At 40.4% G+C, this 19211-nt stretch overlaps 1 protein-coding gene across 1 annotated transcript in view; it reads left to right on the top strand.

Annotated features, from left to right (window-relative positions):
- HS6ST3 (heparan sulfate 6-O-sulfotransferase 3) overlaps positions 1-18433 on the top strand; it is a 625223-nt gene extending 606790 nt beyond the window's left edge. Inside the window, exon 2 of the mRNA XM_063425731.1 lies at positions 17624-18433. Coding sequence (XP_063281801.1) covers positions 17624-18332 — 709 coding nt within the window. The 3' untranslated portion in view covers positions 18333-18433. The remainder of the gene's footprint in view (positions 1-17623) is intronic.
- Positions 18434-19211: the final 778 nt, after the last annotated feature.

The raw sequence follows: 19211 nt of genomic DNA, 5'->3' as shown, positions 1-19211 counted from the left end.
ATCCCCTGTAAATAAAGTGCACAGTCACAGAGTGAGCCTCACCGGCACTGGGGCACCTGTGTCAGGGAATTAGGGAGATATTATACAGGTTATCCTGTCTGTATGGAGCGTCTTTCAACACACACATTCTTTAGTGAAGTAAGGTTCTCCCTTGTTGAGAGGGTCAAGAATGTTTTAATAACTACTCACCTCCCTATATGTGGAGAATCAATGGAAGGGCTCTTGCTCTCTCCAATTTATTAAGAGGTTCTTGCGAAAGCAACAAGTTTATTATTGATATGTTTGTTTGTTGATTTATGTATGCCGTCAACACTCTACCTGTTGGCAATGTCTTCAGCAATCAAACCTATTTATTAATTAATTCAGGATTTCCATGTGTAACCGAAGGACATGTTAAACTAAAATCCTTGAATATAAACTGAATCAAATTCTGGGTCAAATCGATTACAAACCAGTTACTGACCAACAGAAAAACTGCTTCAATAACCAAAGCAATTTCACTTAAATGTCACTAGTTACTAAATTCAGTATTAATAATACTTCAGCACACTCACTTCAGTAAAATAAATATTAACCACTTGTATTATGTAGTACTCTGTATTCCATATAAAAATAAACATGAACATAATTGTACAAATCTCTCAACCATATAGCCAGGACAAAACAGCAATGTTGGAATAACCCTTCTGCACTGCGGTCCTCTCAGCCAGTCTGAACATTCAACCTTCAACACCATTGATCTAGAAACTGAAACAAGTCCATCTGTCTGCCAGCGAGTGGCCTTGATTAGAAGATGCTCTCTGTTGCCATACTCTCTCGCACTGTATCTGTGCTCCATTGTTGGTTTCTGCCTGTGACCCACACTGCTGACTACTCTTGGATCACCCCTTCATGCCTACTACCCTTTTGGATATCAGATCTCCATCAATACTTATTTGCTATGTTCACTCCAAAATACTCTCTCCACTTACTGGCTTTGCAATTGCCTTTCCACGTTAAACCATTAACACACACAAATAGTAACTAAAAAGAAGTAGGTATTTTAGAATGGAATATAGGAAGCAGGGTTAACCTGCAAAATGCTAAACCTCTTTTAAAAAACTATGCAAAATTGGGCATGCAAAAATGCAGCTGATCATGTATATCTAAATATATAAAAAGCTGTGTTGGTGCCTGGAGTATCCATTTAACAGAAAAGAAAAAAATGTACACTATTTTCACTCATAATTATGGCTCTATAAAAATAGATTTTTAAACATGCATAATGAGTATAACTTGCAGAGATGACAGGTGATGGCAGACAGCAACAGAGAAAACTGAATTCCACGATGATAGGAAAATAATTTGATAATTTTATAATGTTATGCTATGCCACTTATAGCATATGAATATATATGAATTTGAAAAAGGCAAACTAAAAATGATATGTAATTAATGTGTTATATACAGTATAAACATATCTTTACATATCGCATGTGAAAATATCCATAAATACAACATGTAATGGTCTTAAAGATATAAAACTTTATGAAATATTTAAAAGAATGAAATCAAATATGTTGATTTTCTGTTGATTGTTACAACAAAAAATAACTATGGACAAATACATAAAATATGTTAGATACATACAATATGAAATATAAGAAGAATAAATAAAAAGCAAATAAAACAAGGTATGAGAAAATAAAAAGAATAGATTAACAGCTAAATGAAACAATACTCCCAGTTCAGGTTCTTTGTTTAAATCCAATGGGTGTAACTTAAATATCTGAAAAGCCTCTTACCATAAATGGTTCTGATTATATGCCGAATGCCATATGAAGATATCAGATCAATCAAGCTTTCATATCACAAATGTTACTTCATAGCTCATGTCAGCTATCTTAATGACCAAATATTTTCTTAAAGGGACAAGCTAAGCACGAAAAACTAATTTAGTTTAATGAAGTGGTTTTGGTTTAACGATAATGCACGATTCTGCACTCTCAAGCCAACAGCTCAAGTCTTTGCCATTTAGGAATTAAATCAGTTTGTTTATGCAGCCGTACTCATGCCACTCTGCATGTAACTTCAACAGCCTTCCTAAACACTTCCTGTAAAATACACACTTCCAGACCCATCCACACTAGATCCCCTACACACAATAACGCACACTACATTCTTTACACACACTTCATCCTCTACACACACTATATCCTTAACACTCAAATACACACACACTACAGACCATAGCCACACATAAAGCAACAGAAGAAGAGCTATTTACACATGTCACACAATAAACAATACCCACTCATGGCATTTTGTCCTCTGGTATCTCATGGAGACACCATAGACAAGTCATCAGCAAACCAGTGCAAACATGTCATTAAATGTGCTTGTGTTGCACAAAACAAATGCAGGGCCTTTTCCCCTTTCAAGAGCTCTTCAGCTGGATTCTAATGCATGGACTTTAATACTAACATGCTTAACATGCTAATATGGTGTAACATGCTAACACCTTTCTGCAGTGGCGTCTCTAGGATTCATTTTTAGGGGGGGCACATGGTGGGCCAGGGACAAAAGTAGGGGGGCACATTTAACCCCGCCCTCACCGCTGTTTGACCCCGCCCCTGCCGCATGTTAAGCCCGCCCCGACACAATGTGTTTTTGTTTTGTTTTTTAATAATCCCTGGTGGAGAATTCATTATTTTCTACCAAGGATTATTAAAAAACAAACACATTTCCCTTGATACAGTCCATACACACACACACACACAGAGACTGCTGAGTCCTTACACACAGAGAGATACAGACTGCTGACCATACACACACACAGACACACATACAGACTGCTGAGTCCATACACACACACACACACACAGACTGATGAGTCAATACACACAGACTGCTGAGTCCATACACACACACACAGACTGCTGAGTCCATACACACACACACACAGACTGATGAGTCCATACACACATACAGACTGCTGAGTCCATACACACACTGCTGAGTCCACACATATACACACAGACTGCTGAGTCCATACACACATACAGACTGCTGAATTTATACACACACACTGCTGAGTCCATACACACATACAGACGGCTGAGTCCATACACATACACTGCTGAGTCCATACATACACACACACACAGACTGCTGAGTCCATACACACACACAGACTGCCGAGTCCATACACACACACAGACTGCAGAGCCCATACACACACACAGTCTGCCGAGTCCATACACACACACAGACTGGCGAGTCCATACACACACGCAGACTGCCAAGTCCATACACACACACAGACTGCCGAGTCCATACACACAGACTGCCGAGTCCATACACACTGCCGAGTCCATACACACATACAGACTGCTGAGTCCATACACACATACAGACTGCTGAGTCCATACACACATACAGACTGCTGAGTCCATACACACATACAGACTGCTGAGTCTATACACACATACAGACTGCTGAATTCATACACACACACTGCTGAGTCCATACAGACTGCTGAGTCCATACACACATACAGACTGCTGAGTCCATACACACAGACTGCTGAGTCTATACACACATACAGACTGCTGAATTCATACACACACACTGCTGAGTCCATACAGACTGCTGAGTCCATACACACATACAGACTGCCGAGTCCATACACACAGACTGCTGAGTCCATACACACAGACTGCCGAGTCCACACACACACACACACACAGACTGCCGAGTCCATACACACACACAGACTGCCGAGTCCATACACACAGACTGCTAAGTCCATACACACAGACTGCCGAGTCCATACACACAGACTGCCGAGTCCATACACACACACACAGACTGCCGAGTATATACACACAGACTGCTGAGTCCATACACACAGACTGCTGAGTCCATACACACATACAGGCTGCTGAATCCATACACACATACAGACTGCTGAATCCATACACACACACTGCTGAATCCACACACACACACATAGATTGCTGAGTCCATACACACACACACACACACACACAGACTGCTGAGTCCATACACACACACTGCTGAGTCCATACACACACACACACACACACACACACACACACAGACTGCAGAGTCCATACACACACACAGGCACACACACACACACACAGAGACTGCTGAGTCCATACACACACACACACACACAGACTGCTGAGTCCATACACACACATACACACACACAGACTGCTGAGTCCATACACACACTGCTGAGTCCATACACACACACACACACATATACAGACTGCTGAGTCCATACACACACACACACACACACACACACACACACACACAGACTGCTGAGTCCATACACACACACATACACACACACACACAGACTGCTGAGTCCATACACACACTGCTGAGTCCATACACACACACACATATACAGACTGCTGAATCCATACACACACACACTGCTGAGTTCACACACAGAAATACAGACTGCTGAATCCATACACACACACACACACAAGCTTCCTCACTAGCAGACAGACAGACAGACAGACACAGACACACACACAAGCACATTAAGCTTACCTGTCACTGGAGCCTGTTGCTGGGGGTCAGGCAGCCATCTTCCATCCTTTCCAGCAGCAGCATGGGCTGCTGCTTAACGGCGGGGGCGGGTCTTATGTGTGGGAGGTGGGGCTTCGTTTGGGGGCAGGGCCTGTGCCGGGGAAGCTGCTGGGTGCTGAAAACACCCAGCACTGTTCCAGCTGCTCTGCCCTGCATTCCCTCGGGCTGTGACACACTGTTACAGCCCGAGGGAATAGAATTTAAACACATGGGCAGCAAGTTGCTGGCATTTGAGGGGGGCCCAAGGGAGGGCACAGCATGATGTAGGGGGGGCCATGGCCCCCTCTGCCCCCACCTATCGACGCCACTGCCTTTCTGTCCCAGGCCCTACCTACTGGAAAAACCTGATTTTAGATGAGACAAATTTTTGACTGAGTCCGACCCTGATCTAGAGAAAAATAGAGTCAAAAATATCTGATGTGAAAAAATTCTCTAACTCAGCTACAATCTCAACATGACTATTTTTACCTCAGTTTTAATATTAAGATTAAAATAACCTTTAAAAAAAAGTATTATGGTTTAATAATCGGTGCCAGATTATCATCACATAGCCATGCTTCATAGGTCTATCTACCTAAAATGTTGATATATGTATTATGCATATGTGCCCATTGAAGTCATGTGTTAATTGCATTACTACTGACTTCAGCTAGACACAATATATTCAGTTCATGTCTGTTTTGTTTTAGGATCTGTTGAAAATCAGTCCTAATACTCTATGGAATATGAACGGCTGCAGCAAAGGAAAAGATGTATTGAGTTAAGATGGCACGTGCTGGAAAATAGCCTTACAGCGATGCCTACACACATGTATTTCACAGAGAAATCATTTTAAGGTTGATATTGATTAGTGTGAGATAGATGTATCCTAAAATGGTATTCTTTGGTGCATCATTGATCTTCATATAGCATCACCATGCTTTCCCAAGTGTTTTGTTTATAGCAGTTAGAGATAAATAAGAGAGCCATGTGCTGTCATGCTCTGCTGTGTCTCTTGTGAACGGGCAATGGGTTCTAGTTCATGTCATGCTTTTTAAAGTTTTATGAGGACACAATACATACATATTATATATGGGCATATTTATGTATGTAGATAGATAGATATATAGACAGACAGACATAGATAGATAGATAGATAGATAGACAGACAGACAGACAGACAGATAGATAGATAGACAGACAGACAGACTGATAGATGATAGATAGATAGATAGATAGATAGATAGATAGACAGACATAGATAGACAGACAGATAGACAGACAGACAGACTGATAGATGATAGATAGATAGTCTCAATTTCTTCAAAAATTCTTTGAAAACCTATTTCTTCAGTAAAGCATGTGAATTAAACTGTCAACAGCTTTCCCTCCCCGCACCCTGATTCCTCTCCTGCAACTGTCATCAAAACAAAACACTAAGCCCTCAATGAATACTATCCTAGCAACCTACTTTTCTACCCTACCCTTATCTATTGTGTCACTATACCCCACTCCCTCTAGCATGTAAGCTCATTGAGCAGGGCCCTCAATCCCTCTGTTCCTGTGCATCCAACGTGTCTGGTTACAAATATGTGTCCGTTAGTCCACCCATTTTACAGTGCTACGGAACTTGTTGGCATTTTATAAATAATAATAATAACCAAGTCAATCTGAAAAGTAGATGCACCTCATTGTTTCATGTTGAAAGTTTGAGCAGTATTGGTTGTCTGCTTTCCAGTACTGGAACATGGCTGAATATCATGCATGTTACACTAAGAACAAAACAGAACATATGTTGAATTGCACTTATTCAGATTTCATAGAAGAACCAGAGTTTTCAGAGACTTTAAGTTGGCAGAATCATAGATTGATTTTTAAAGCATTTTTTTTTATAATTTCTTCAGTGACATATAAAGTTACATATGATTGCCTGCTGCACCTTTGACAATGTAAAGCCATAAAAGTAATTTATAAAGCACATTTTATTGATATAGTCATCCACTACTCTTTACTAACACTCTATGTACATTTATTCTGCTATCCGACTAAATTATTTGTATTCTTTGTTTACTCTATTTTTCGCACTGTGTTTTTTATGTGATCCCGTTTTAGCATTTAATTATTCAACTTTGTTTTCAGATTAATTCACTTAAGCCTTTGTGTTTTAATCATACATTGTATCTTGCCTAGTTGGTGTAATACTGGCATATTTGGTATTAAAAATCCCTGATATATGGATTTAATCTATTTTTATAGTTAGGTTAGTAATACCACTGGACTCAGGCAGCAAATCACTTGCTTTAAAACTACATATAGGTATTTAATGTATTCCCTCTTTCAGACAATGTGTGGTTTCTGGGGATGGAGCAAATTAATTCTTGCAAAGTAATTTTGTAATTAACAACCAGGTATCAATTATTTCAAGATGAAGCAAAGCAGATTATTTTATAAACTAGGTCACATAAACCACCAGTACTCATTCAAATCCTGGTGTGCACAAGCACTTCTTACACTCAATATTATACATTTATTTATGCTGTATTTCTATTATATCAATTTGCTAAACCAGAATGGACACTATGAATCCACAAGTGTATTCTGAATAAATAATGTTCTCTGTAATACATTGAACAACATTGCATTATTTATTATACAACATGAGGTTCTATAGAATAGGTTTTATATATTCAATCACTTTTTGAAAGGCTGGTGATATGCAGTTGTGCTCAAACGTTTGCATACCCTTGAATAATTGGTAATATATGTACCATTTTTAAAGAAAAAAAATGAGTGAGCGGGCAAAACACACTTCTTTTATTTCTCAAGGGATTCATATTCAACTGCAGGTTATAACAGAATGGCACAATCATAAAATAAAACATGGCAACAAAGAATAAAATGAAATGCCCCCAGTTCAAAAGTCTGCATACCCTGAGTTCTTAATATTGTGTATTACCACCTTTAGCATCAATGACAGCGTGCAGGCCCCTAATTCTTGCAGGTGGTATAGTTGCCCATTCGTCCTGACAAAATGCCTCCAGGTCATGCAAAGTCTTTGGTTGTATGAAACGCAGGTTTGAGATCTCCCCAGAGTGGCTTGATTATATTAAGGTCAGGACACAGTGATGGCCACTCCCAGGGCCGGACTGGGAAAAAAATTAGTCCTGGGCATTTTTCAATTAGAGCGGCCCCCTAAGAAGGGGGCGGGGCCAGAGAGGGTGTGTTTTGTCATCACTAATGACAAGCACACCCCCTCTCAAAGTGAGCATGTTAGTTCAATGCGCAGAGCCCTGCTGAAGAACTCTGGCATTAGAAAAAGGCCCTGAATTTGTTCTGCGCAGCGCAAGCAAATTTAATAACATGCGCTGTGTTTGCTTTTAAATTGTCTCTGGTGTCTCCACAAGTGGGATACCAGAGGACAAAAGGGCCAGGAAAGTGTATGGTGCATGTGTTTGGAGCCTGCTTGTGGGATTGCGTGTGTGTAGAGTGTGGTGTGGTATTGTGTAAATAGGTCAATTTGATTTGTGTTTGTGGTGTAATATGTGTGGCTAGGGGCTGTAGAGAGTGTGTGTATAGGGGGCATAGTGTTATAGGGGATGTAGCGAGTGTGTGCATACGGGCTGTAGTGCGTGTGTATAGGTGACGTAGTGTGTGTAGGGGTTGTAGAGAGGGTGTGTTTAGAGAATGTTGTATGTGTTTGCTGACAAGGAATGTAGTGTGTGTGTAGGTGGTGCAGTGTGTAGGAGATCTACTGTGTAAAGGACCCAGAGTGTGTATTGTGTGTGTGTGTGTGTGTGTGTAGAGGATTAAGAGTGCATATAGGGTAAGGGATCTAGCGTGTATCTGGAGCGTAATGTGTGTAGTGGTGCAGTGTGATGGGTGCTGTAGTGTGTGTATATATATATATGTGTGGGAGTGTGCTGTATATGTGTGTGGGAGTGTGCTGTATATGTGTGTGGGAGTGTGCTGTATATGTGTGTGGGAGTGTGCTGTGTGTGTCTGAGGGTGCTGTGTGTGTCTGAGGGTGCTGTGTGTGTCTGAGGGTGCTGTGTGTGTCTGGGGGTGCTGTGTGTGTCTGGGGGTGCTGTGTGTGTCTGGGGGTGCTGTGTGTGTCTGAGGTTGCTGTGTGTGTCTGGGGGTGCTGTGTGTTTGGGGGTGCTGTGTGTTTGGGGGTGCTGTGTGTGTTTGGGGGTGCTGTGTGTGTTTGGGTGCTGTGTGTTTGGGGGTGCTGTGTGTTTGGGGGTGCTGTGTGTCTGACGGTGCTGTGTGTGTCTGGGGGTGCTGTGTGTGTTTGGGGGTGCTGTGTGTGTTTGGGGGTGCTGTGTGTTTGGGGGTGCTGTGTGTTTGGGGGTGCTGTGTGTTTGGGGGTGCTGTGTGTCTGAGGGTGCTGTGTGTGTTTGGGGGTGCTGTGTGTGTTTGAGGGTGCTGTGTCTGTTTGGGGGTGCTGTGTGTGTTTGAGGGTGCTGTGTGTGTTTGAGGGTGCTGTGTGTGTTTGAGGGTGCTGTGTGTTTGGGTACTGTGTGTCTGGGTGCTGTGTGTCTGGGGGTGCTGTGTGTGTCTGGGGGTGCTGTGTGTGTCTGGGGGTGCTGTGTGTGTGTTTGGGGGTGCTGTGTGTTTGGGGGTGCTGTGTGTGTTTGGGGATGCTGTGTGTGTCTGGGGGTGCTGTGTGTGTTTGGGGGTGCTGTGTGTGTTTGGGGGTGCTGTGTATTTGGGGGTGCTGTGTGTCTGAGGGTGCTGTGTGTGTTTGGGTGCTGTGTGTTTGGGGTGCTGTGTGTGTTTGGGGGTGCTGTGTGTGTTTGGGGGTGCTGTGTGTGTTTGAGGGTGCTGTGTGTTTGGGTACTGTGTGTCTGGGTGCTGTGTGTCTGGGTGCTGTGTGTGTTTGGGGGTGCTGTGTGTGTCTGAGGGTGCTGTGTGTGTCTGAGGGTGCTGTGTGTGTCTGGGGGTGCTGTGTGTGTCTGGGGGTGCTGTGTGTGTCTGGGGGTGCTGTGTGTGTCTGAGGTTGCTGTGTGTGTCTGGGGGTGCTGTGTGTTTGGGGGTGCTGTGTGTTTGGGGGTGCTGTGTGTGTTTGGGGGTGCTGTGTGTGTTTGGGTGCTGTGTGTTTGGGGGTGCTGTGTGTTTGGGGGTGCTGTGTGTCTGACGGTGCTGTGTGTGTCTGGGGGTGCTGTGTGTGTTTGGGGGTGCTGTGTGTGTTTGGGGGTGCTGTGTGTTTGGGAGTGCTGTGTGTTTGGGGGTGCTGTGTGTTTGGGGGTGCTGTGTGTTTGGGGGTGCTGTGTGTCTGAGGGTGCTGTGTGTGTTTTGGGGTGCTGTGTGTGTTTGAGGGTGCTGTGTGTGTTTGGGGGTGCTGTGTGTGTTTGAGGGTGCTGTGTGTGTTTGAGGGTGCTGTGTGTGTTTGAGGGTGCTGTGTGTTTGGGTACTGTGTGTCTGAGTGCAGTGTGTCTGGGGGTGCTGTGTGTGTCTGGGGGTGCTGTGTGTGTCTGGGGGTGCTGTGTGTGTGTTTGGGGGTGCTGTGTGTTTGGGGGTGCTGTGTGTGTTTGGGGATGCTGTGTGTGTCTGGGGGTGCTGTGTGTGTTTGGGGGTGCTGTGTGTGTTTGGGGGTGCTGTGTGTGTTTGGGGGTGCTGTGTGTCTGAGGGTGCTGTGTGTGTTTGGGTGCTGTGTGTTTGGGGTGCTGTGTGTGTTTGGGGGTGCTGTGTGTGTTTGGGGTGCTGTGTGTGTTTGAGGGTGCTGTGTGTTTGGGTACTGTGTGTCTGGGTGCTGTGTGTCTGGGTGCTGTGTGTGTTTGGGGGTGCTGTGTGTGTCTGGGGGTGCTGTGTGTGTCTGGGGGTGCTGTGTGTGTTTGGGGGTGCTGTGTGTGTTTGGGGATGCTGTGTGTGTCTGGGGGTGCTGTGTGTGTTTGGGTGCTGTGTGTGTTTGGGGGTGCTGTGTCTGGGGGATGCTGTGTGTGTTTGGGGGTGCTGTGTGTGGGGGATGCTGTGTGTGTCTGGGGGTGCATATATTTTATTTAAATTTAAATATATTTTTTTATAAAAAAAAATAAAAATAAATTATATCTCCCCCCCTCCTCCCTTCTTACCTTTAGCCTGGGAGGAGGGGGGATCCGTTCTGCCTGGGGGAGGGGGGGTTCCGTTCTGCCATCTTCCCTGGTGGTCTAGTGGTGAGAGTGAACTCTAGCCTGCAGGCTAGAGTTCACTCTCGCGAGAGTTGCCGCGGCAACGCTCAGACCTCGCGAGAGGACCCGGCGGAGCTGCTGGCTAGAGCTCCGCCGGTACTCTCTCCTGCCTCCCTCCCTCTCCTGCCGGCGGCCGCCTGTCAGTGTCTCTGGGCCGGTGAGGGAGATCTTTGATCTCCCCACCGGCCCATGGAGACACTCAGCAGGGCCGGCGCTCGGGTAGCGCTGGCCCTGCAGGGGCTGACAGGGGAGATCCTGTGATCTCCCCTGCCGGCCTCGGCCCCACGGCCATCGCGGCCCACCGGGCATATGCCCGGTATGCCCGATGGCCAGTCCGGGCCTGGCCACTCCAGAACCTTCACCTTTTTCTGCTTTAACCACTGGATGGTCAACTTGGCCTTGTGCTTAGGGTCATTGTCATGCTGGAAAGTCCAAGTGCGTCCCATGCGCAGTCTTCATGCAGAAGAATGCAAATTATCTGCCAGTATTTTCTGATAACATGCTGCATTCATCTTGCCATCAATTTTTACAAAGTCACTTGTGTCTTTAGAGCTCACACAACCCCAAAACATCTGAAAAAAACAGTATCTGAAATTAATAGAATAATATTATTGGCTGGAACATCCAGCCAATCGTGTTGTTGTAAAGTGTTACAATTGAAGACCTAGGTATCAATTCACAAAGTTGGTAATTGTAGTGGACTGGAATCAGCCGTGCATATTATGATCGATTTGAAAAAATATCCAGATCTGAATAATTGGTAATTTTATCCAACTTTTTTTTTCACACAAGGGAATAATTTGTTAAACTGAAAATTGTGAAGAATTTGTAAAACATTTTCAAACTGTAATCCAAAAGAGCCAAACCAATAAAATATCATGCTCAACCGGTTCTCCAGATTTGTGTTTTTGTTTTTTTGGCCTAAAATCTGTCATTGCTGCCATTATTTCCAGTATCGTTAATAGATTCACAAATTTGTATTAGCCTCTTTTTTAATACATGTTTATTCTCATGACCAGTTATTGAGGTGTATGCAATTACACTGAAACTGTTCATTTCTAATTTTATTTATAGATATTGTATAAAGGGCACATTATTTGGAAGACAATCCTATGCCCCATATGCATTTCTCAGAATAGGTCAAGGAATTCATTTTCTTAATTGGCTTATGTGACTGAGTATCATCCTGGTCCATAATTGAAGGTAAATTATTAGTGCTATTTTTAGACCCAGGGAATCCCATCAGATTTGCAATTGAAGGTACATTATTAGTGCTATTTTTAGACCCAGGGAATCCCATCAGATTTGCAATTCCCCCTACCAATAATGGATTTGTTGCTGGATGAGAAGACAGCAGTACATCTCAATAACAGGAGTTATGTAGAGGATATTTTTTATATCTTTTATATCTAAAACATATCTTTTGAGGTGATATTCAGTGCACAATTTTGAATTGTCTACCATTGCTTTTCTTTCACTGTAAGGAATTATTAGTTATGCATCAAGAATAATAATGTTTGATTGACAGCCAGGTGGGTGTTCCATAGATTATTTGTAAAAGTGCCGATTTCTCATACATGTTTTATAAATTCGGCTTAAAATAGGATTTTAGGGGGGGGGGGGGGGGGGAGAGAGGAACCTCAGCAAGCTACAGTGCTTTTGGTGTGTGAAATGTTTTTTTGTTTTTTTAACAATTGTCTTTTTGTGTTTGAGAACTTGGGAGCTTTGATCATAAGCTTTCTTTTTTCCAAGAACAAGTTTTTATTGAGGTTTTCAAGAGAAACTTCCAACAGTGACAAATGGACACATGAAAAAAGGAGCTACTGAACATGTAATCATATTACAGCGCAGAAAACACTGTGTAGATAACAAGAAGCAGAAGAAAAGGAAGAGAGAAATGATCAGCGACAGTGGTATCAAAAGGGCATGTTTCATGTAACACTCCCGTAGACAAAGTGGCATAATTACAGCAGAGCTCTCCATAATTAACCAATATTGTTCAGTAAAGCTGCATTTTATTTTCCCTCCCCTCAAAATGCAATGTTCCCAGCTATGCACGAACACTGTAAGAAGGTAAAAGGAAGCTGGAACAGCTAGCAGCAAGAGAAGAAAGAGAAAGAAGAGGGAAGGGAAAAGAAGAAACAGAAGAAACAAACTAAAACACCAAGAAACCCATTATGAGATTTCATATCCCGACCCAGGCCCCCTGTAAATCGGCCCCATTTCCACAACCCAACTCCCTTACCGCTGACCCTAGATTAGCTTGTACAGTACAAAATTCCACCCAGAATTCCCAAACTCTATCACATGCTTGTATGGTTTCTGCAGCAAAGTGGGACGTCTTTTACCATGTGTTATTGGTTATCAAAATAGTAAAAACTTTGTGTTGGAGATTTCTGCAATTCTCCAGCAACTGATGAGAGCCTGTTTAGCCAGAAAAAAAGTGTAACAAACCAGCACTTTTTGTGCCCTAGGCCAGGTGTCTAAGAAAAAATGAAATAGGGCCATCCCTAGGTACGGTAATGCATGGGTGTTAAGTATTTTCAATAGCAGGGCGAAACTGAGCTCTGCCAGACATGGCCATATGTTCCAACTAGGCCGCATTCTATCCAGCATAGTGCTGGTTGGCTTGGGTCTACATGGGACATTCGGGCAGGTATTAGGTGGGGTTTTTTATAAAATTTCCAAGTGTGAGGCATTGTGCATGAGTCGCCTGAGGTTCTCGTGGGAGGAGGACCATTCCCCATCCTCTATGGAGATGTTTCGGTCTTTTTCCCATCTAATCATTTGAGGGTACAAATTCTTGTTGGAGTCTCTAAGGGTCTGAGGAAGCATTAGTGGTAGACATGCAAATGTCCAGTTTTCCTACACTTCTTTTCAGTTTTCTATACCCCGCCTATATTTATTCCGTTTGAAAACCTGTTTTTACTGTGTGTTAATAGATTGGCCTGCAATTTTTATATCTGCCTGAATAGCAATTTGTACACAAACTGTTATTTTATCATACACACAGCTTTGCACTCCATGTTTCAAATAAAAGTTAGACTAATACTTATTGCAAAAATAGAAATGCTTGGAAGTGAGTGGAATAATTCCATCTAATACTCTTTTTTTTTATTCGAGCAAATGTTAATCCATTGTCCATCATTAATAGACTCACACAAAAGGAGAATCCACATTCACAACCCCATTATCCTCTTTTTCCCTTTATAAATGAGTTCCAATAAGAGTTGGACCAAAACCTGTCAATAAGGCTGTAAAGATGCAGATATTAACCAATCTGCAAAGATTTAGATTAAGATGGTTTTACACATTAAATAAAAAAATGAGAGAAGCTATAGTGTGCATATACTATTTATTTTTAGATCGGTTTGTTTTAAAATTTGAACATTTTGATTTTTATTTGAATTATTGAAGCAGTATAGATGCATACTTTGTTGTTTTAAAAATAATATTGTATTTAAAAATGAATAAGAAGCAGTGTGTCATGGAAGTGGTGCCACCCAATTACACTACATTTCTGGTTGATTCAAGAAGAAGCTTGAGGCACTCATAGGGTTCAAAGATAAAGCATTTTTATTGGATCAAAAATGCAAAAGAGCAACGTTTCGTCCTAAACAAATGTATTTGTCAAATTGTAGTATAATGTACAAGAAGTGGAGCGATATAAAGTGAATAAGCCCCTATCACCAAACAAAATGAATTTATACTTAGACTTTGCTGGATAGGACTCAAATTTCAGATACAACATGCAAAAAAGAGAGATCAACAAGAGATCATAGTACAGATCTGCATAAACTGGTATGAATTCATATATGTGTGTATGATATAAAAATAACAATTTATTGTATACAATTTATAAAAAAACGCTAAAATATAGCTAAATGGCAGTAAAAACAAATTCCTGCTTACTGGAAATGGTGGTGAGCATAACGGTATATGTTCCCGTTTGCTCACATCAAGACTGTCCCACACTGGGTGATGTCTCCTGAATCGCAAGGGTTGAATGGAGCTCCTGTTGTCGAAGTTGGGTCGGCAGGTAAGTATGAACTCATTCCCTCTTCCGTGTTCCCGGCTCGTGTTTAGGCTTCGCCTCCTCTTTTGCGTGATTACGTGTCTGTCTACGCGTTTCGCCATTCTCGGACGGCTTCGTCAGGACGTGATGTGCTGGACTTTGTCAAATTGTCGAGCTGTCAGCTTAACAAAGACCTATGTTTAGGTCAAAACATTGATCTTGCATTTTTGATCCAATGAACCCAGTAAATGAGTGTCTGCAGCTTTTTCTTGATTATACCATGTACTGAGCATTTCCTAGTTCTACTTCAAAAAGCTCCTTGTGATCTCTGGAACTGAGTGTGGCCCTTCCTCTCTTTGTGCTAGTATATTAAATTCTAGCTGACACTTCAGTGATGCATAGAGGTGGCCAATGAATCCAACAGTGTTCCTTTTATAAAGATATCCTTCTCTTAGAAGTGGCACTCTTGCAAAAGAGTTCTTTTTACTTTCTACAGTGTGATTTCATTCTTATTGACCTGCTTTCTAAAAACCTTTTCTGCTCTTTACTACATTCTTATCACCACCTGCCAGAGTCACCTACCTGAGCCTGTTTGTTTACTGTTGTAAATAATAATGCCACTGCCTGGCCAGTTAAATGTAATGGTATGACCCATTGGTTCAAGCCAAAACAATAAGGAGGACTAAACAGTTCCTTTGGGTTGTGATAGTTGAGATATACATGTTAGTATGGCAACAAATGTAAAGGAAAGCCGATCAACAAGATTACAAATTACAGGATTAAGGGCAAAAGTGTTGGGAAGTAGAATAGATGGCTAAAAGAGAACTTTTATAAACCAAAGGGATTGAATTAAATGTGTACGCTGAGTAGTTAGAAAGAGGGCAATGGAGAAGAGTGACATGACAATATTGTTTTATGTATAATGTCACCTTAATATAAAAAAAAGTTTAAAAAATAGGCATAGGCTTGAGGTTCAAACAATGGGAAAGATAAGTAGAGGGGACGGGTGGAGAAGAGAACATAATAATATAATTGTTAAAATTATGCAGTACATTGTGCTTTCCAAGTATGTTAGTGCTGTGATTTATTTATTATTCCGAAACAAGTCAGTCATGCTATCAAAACTGTCACTATCCTACTAACTCATTCAATGTCACTCTAAGCATGTCATGATGAAAGGTGTATCCACTTGAAAATGACATCGGTCTTATGTTAGTACAAGAAACCAGCAGAAAAAAAACTGGCATACTGCGTTGGCTGTCTTGTTTCCTTTTAATGGGAACTGGTCACAATTATATTTTATCATTCCTGTAGGATGCTTGGATAGACGAGCAACACGGATAAGCTGAAAAGAGAAGCTATAAATAGCTATCTCAATGGATTAAAAACAGTTCATTTTTTCTTATTATTAATGATTTCTTAAATATAATTGAACAATTACAAAGTAAGAACAAAGTGATACTGAAAACGTCACACATGTTTAAATGGAAAATGTGCTGTCTTTTTAATAAAGTTAAAGAATAAAGAAAAATTTAAAGAAGACATCTAAAAATAATTTTGAGCTGCAAACGGATGGATTCATTCTGAGTACACTGATACAGAGTTTGATTGGCACGTGCCTGTAGATGTAACAGATTATAAATAAAGCAGCAATCCCTGTTTCTCTGCAGGAGGCTAAAGACCTGCTGGCTTTAATGGATCCTATTTGTGTAATTATATATGTCATTTAAATTAGACATAATTACACTAGTGTGTATTTAAATAACTATACACTCAGTACATGTTGCCATACTGCAGATTGTGCTGTAAGATTTAGTTGATTATGCCTTCTGAGACCCAACCTCCAGCTTAAGCTAGTTTAGTTGTTAATATATTTATTAAGTTAGATTAGTCTTTAATATACTCATTACTAATTGGTCCATCTGTCTGTTTGTCCATCTGTCTGTCACTATTTATGTACCTATTTTCTTTTCTTTTTGTAAATATTACTGCTTATTATTTATCTCTTTGACATGATCCTTGCATATTTTTTTTTTTTTTTTTTTTTAAGGAGCAATCGATTTTGGGGATATTTCACATATCTCTTAGGATAACTCTGAACATCTAGAGCCATATCTTTCTTTAGAAAAAGTCAAACATACTGGTTATAAGAGAGTGATGGAATTTGCATTGAATATTCAATATAATAAAAAGCAGATCAGACAAGTCCAATAAAGTCAGCATAAATATTTTAACTCGTCTAAGTGAGCAAATGTATAAACAATTCATGAATATTATTTGAAATTATTGCTGAACATTTCATATTTTGCTCTTGGTACAAAGGGAAAAAAAAGATAGCTGATATTAATTTACCACTCTTTAGATATAAAATATGCAATTGACAAAACGTAAAAATAATAAAAGCAGCACCATTTATTTTTCATGTCATACTTATGAGGGAAATACAAGTAATCATTTACTTTAAAAATGAGCGGATATAATGTTTCAAACCATTTGTATGTAGATAGAAAAATTGTTATACACACAGATGAAACACAATTATATATAATGTATTTATATAGCACTTTTCGTAAAGCATTTATCTCTCTCTTATTTATTTTCACTGCCTTTAGATAAAAAGCAGCATAAATTGTTTGTGTTTGTTTATGTACATTTACTCCTTATCATACGCACTGTTGGAGATAATATCTACTCATAGGAATTGTTTCGGTGGTTTGTGATGTGTAAATACTAGTGCAACTCAAAAAATATTTCTCACTTTTGAATATGTTGGCAATTTGTTATTCTACTTAAAGATTATACTTTTTGTTAGATCGCTCTAACATAATGTCTTCAATCTTTCTTTCAGGAATTTTTATTATATTACGATGTTGAGAGACCCTGTATCACGTTATTTAAGTGAATGGAAACATGTTCAAAGAGGAGCAACTTGGAAAGCATCACTGCATGTCTGTGATGGAAGAAGTCCAACACCCGATGAATTGCCTACTTGTTACCTAGGGGATGACTGGTCTGGGGTCACATTGCAGGAATTCATGGACTGCAGCTATAATCTGGCAAGCAACCGCCAGGTCCGTATGCTTGCTGATCTCAGCCTTGTTGGATGTTACAATTTGACTTTTATGAATGAAAGTGAAAGAAATGATATTCTTCTCCAGAGTGCTAAGAATAATCTTAAAAACATGGCCTTTTATGGTTTAACAGAGTTTCAAAGAAAGACACAATACCTGTTTGAAAGGACATTCAATCTCAAATTTATTTCTCCATTCACTCAATTTAATACTACAAGAGCCTCAAATGTGGACATTGATGAATGGTCTCGGGAACGTATAAAAGAACTTAACTATTTAGACATGCAGTTGTATGAATATGCTAAGGACCTATTTTTACAGCGTTTTCAGCACACTAGGCAGCAAGAACACCAGAGAAAAAGGGAAAAAAGGAAGGAGGAACGGCGACTGCTAAGAGAGCAGAAGGTCAATCAATGGCATAAAGGGGACAAAACTGCAGAAGTAGCTACGACTGAAGACTATAACAGTCAGGTGGCGAGATGGTGACATAATGATTCTTTTTTGATGTGATAAATCATGGGAAAGCTGAATGAACACGAGTTTGCTATTACCATTTTTTTACCAAGTCTTTTCAATTGGTACATTTAGAAGAGAACTAATATAAATTTGGTGATTTATCTATTGAAACAATGTCTTAATTCTTTTTTCTCAACATGCCAGGAAATGCTAAAATATTGTGGTTGAACAAAAAACTCGAAAAAATAATGAACCTTTCCTCGATAAGTTGCACTTATTGACAGATGTTTGTTGTAAGGGTATATTCATGTACAAACATTTGGACTTTTGAAATGGTCTTTAACATGTTTTTACTTTTTCTTTGTCTTTAAGCCTACATTATTATTTCCCAGATTTAAAATTATATTATCACAGATAACATTTGTGAAGATGTCCAATGACTTGGTTATACTTACTAAAAAAATGTTTTTATTCTTTTTTTCTTTCCAGTAGATAAACAATGTAATAGAACTTTATAAAAACAATATTTGCACAGTGTAGAAAAGTTTAGTGAACTGGAATTGACCCTAACTGTCCTTTAACTTCCAGTTTTGGTTGTTTCCATCTTAATAGTCGTAGGCAAATTTTATTTGGTTATCTGAAAATAATGCATTATAATGTCTAATACAACAATTTCATTAAGCAAAAAAAATTAGAATTACGGTATTTAGCAAAGTAGCTGTTGTAGTTGTAATAGTATTTCTATTTGTGCAGCTAAATTTGATTTTAATCAAAATGATGATTCATAACGACAATTCAAATTATGGAATTTATTTACTCAGCCAGGGATTAAAAGAATTGAACATTTTATGGCAAAATGTGTTAGCGTGAAAAATAGCTTGATTGGAGATTTAGTGAATTCAGCTATTT

The sequence above is a fragment of the Pelobates fuscus genome, chromosome 1 (assembly GCF_036172605.1).
Source record: "Pelobates fuscus isolate aPelFus1 chromosome 1, aPelFus1.pri, whole genome shotgun sequence".
Lineage (NCBI taxonomy): Eukaryota > Metazoa > Chordata > Amphibia > Anura > Pelobatidae > Pelobates > Pelobates fuscus.
The sequence above is the reverse complement of the archived record's forward strand: the minus strand, read 5'-3'. Positions and strand labels throughout refer to the sequence as shown.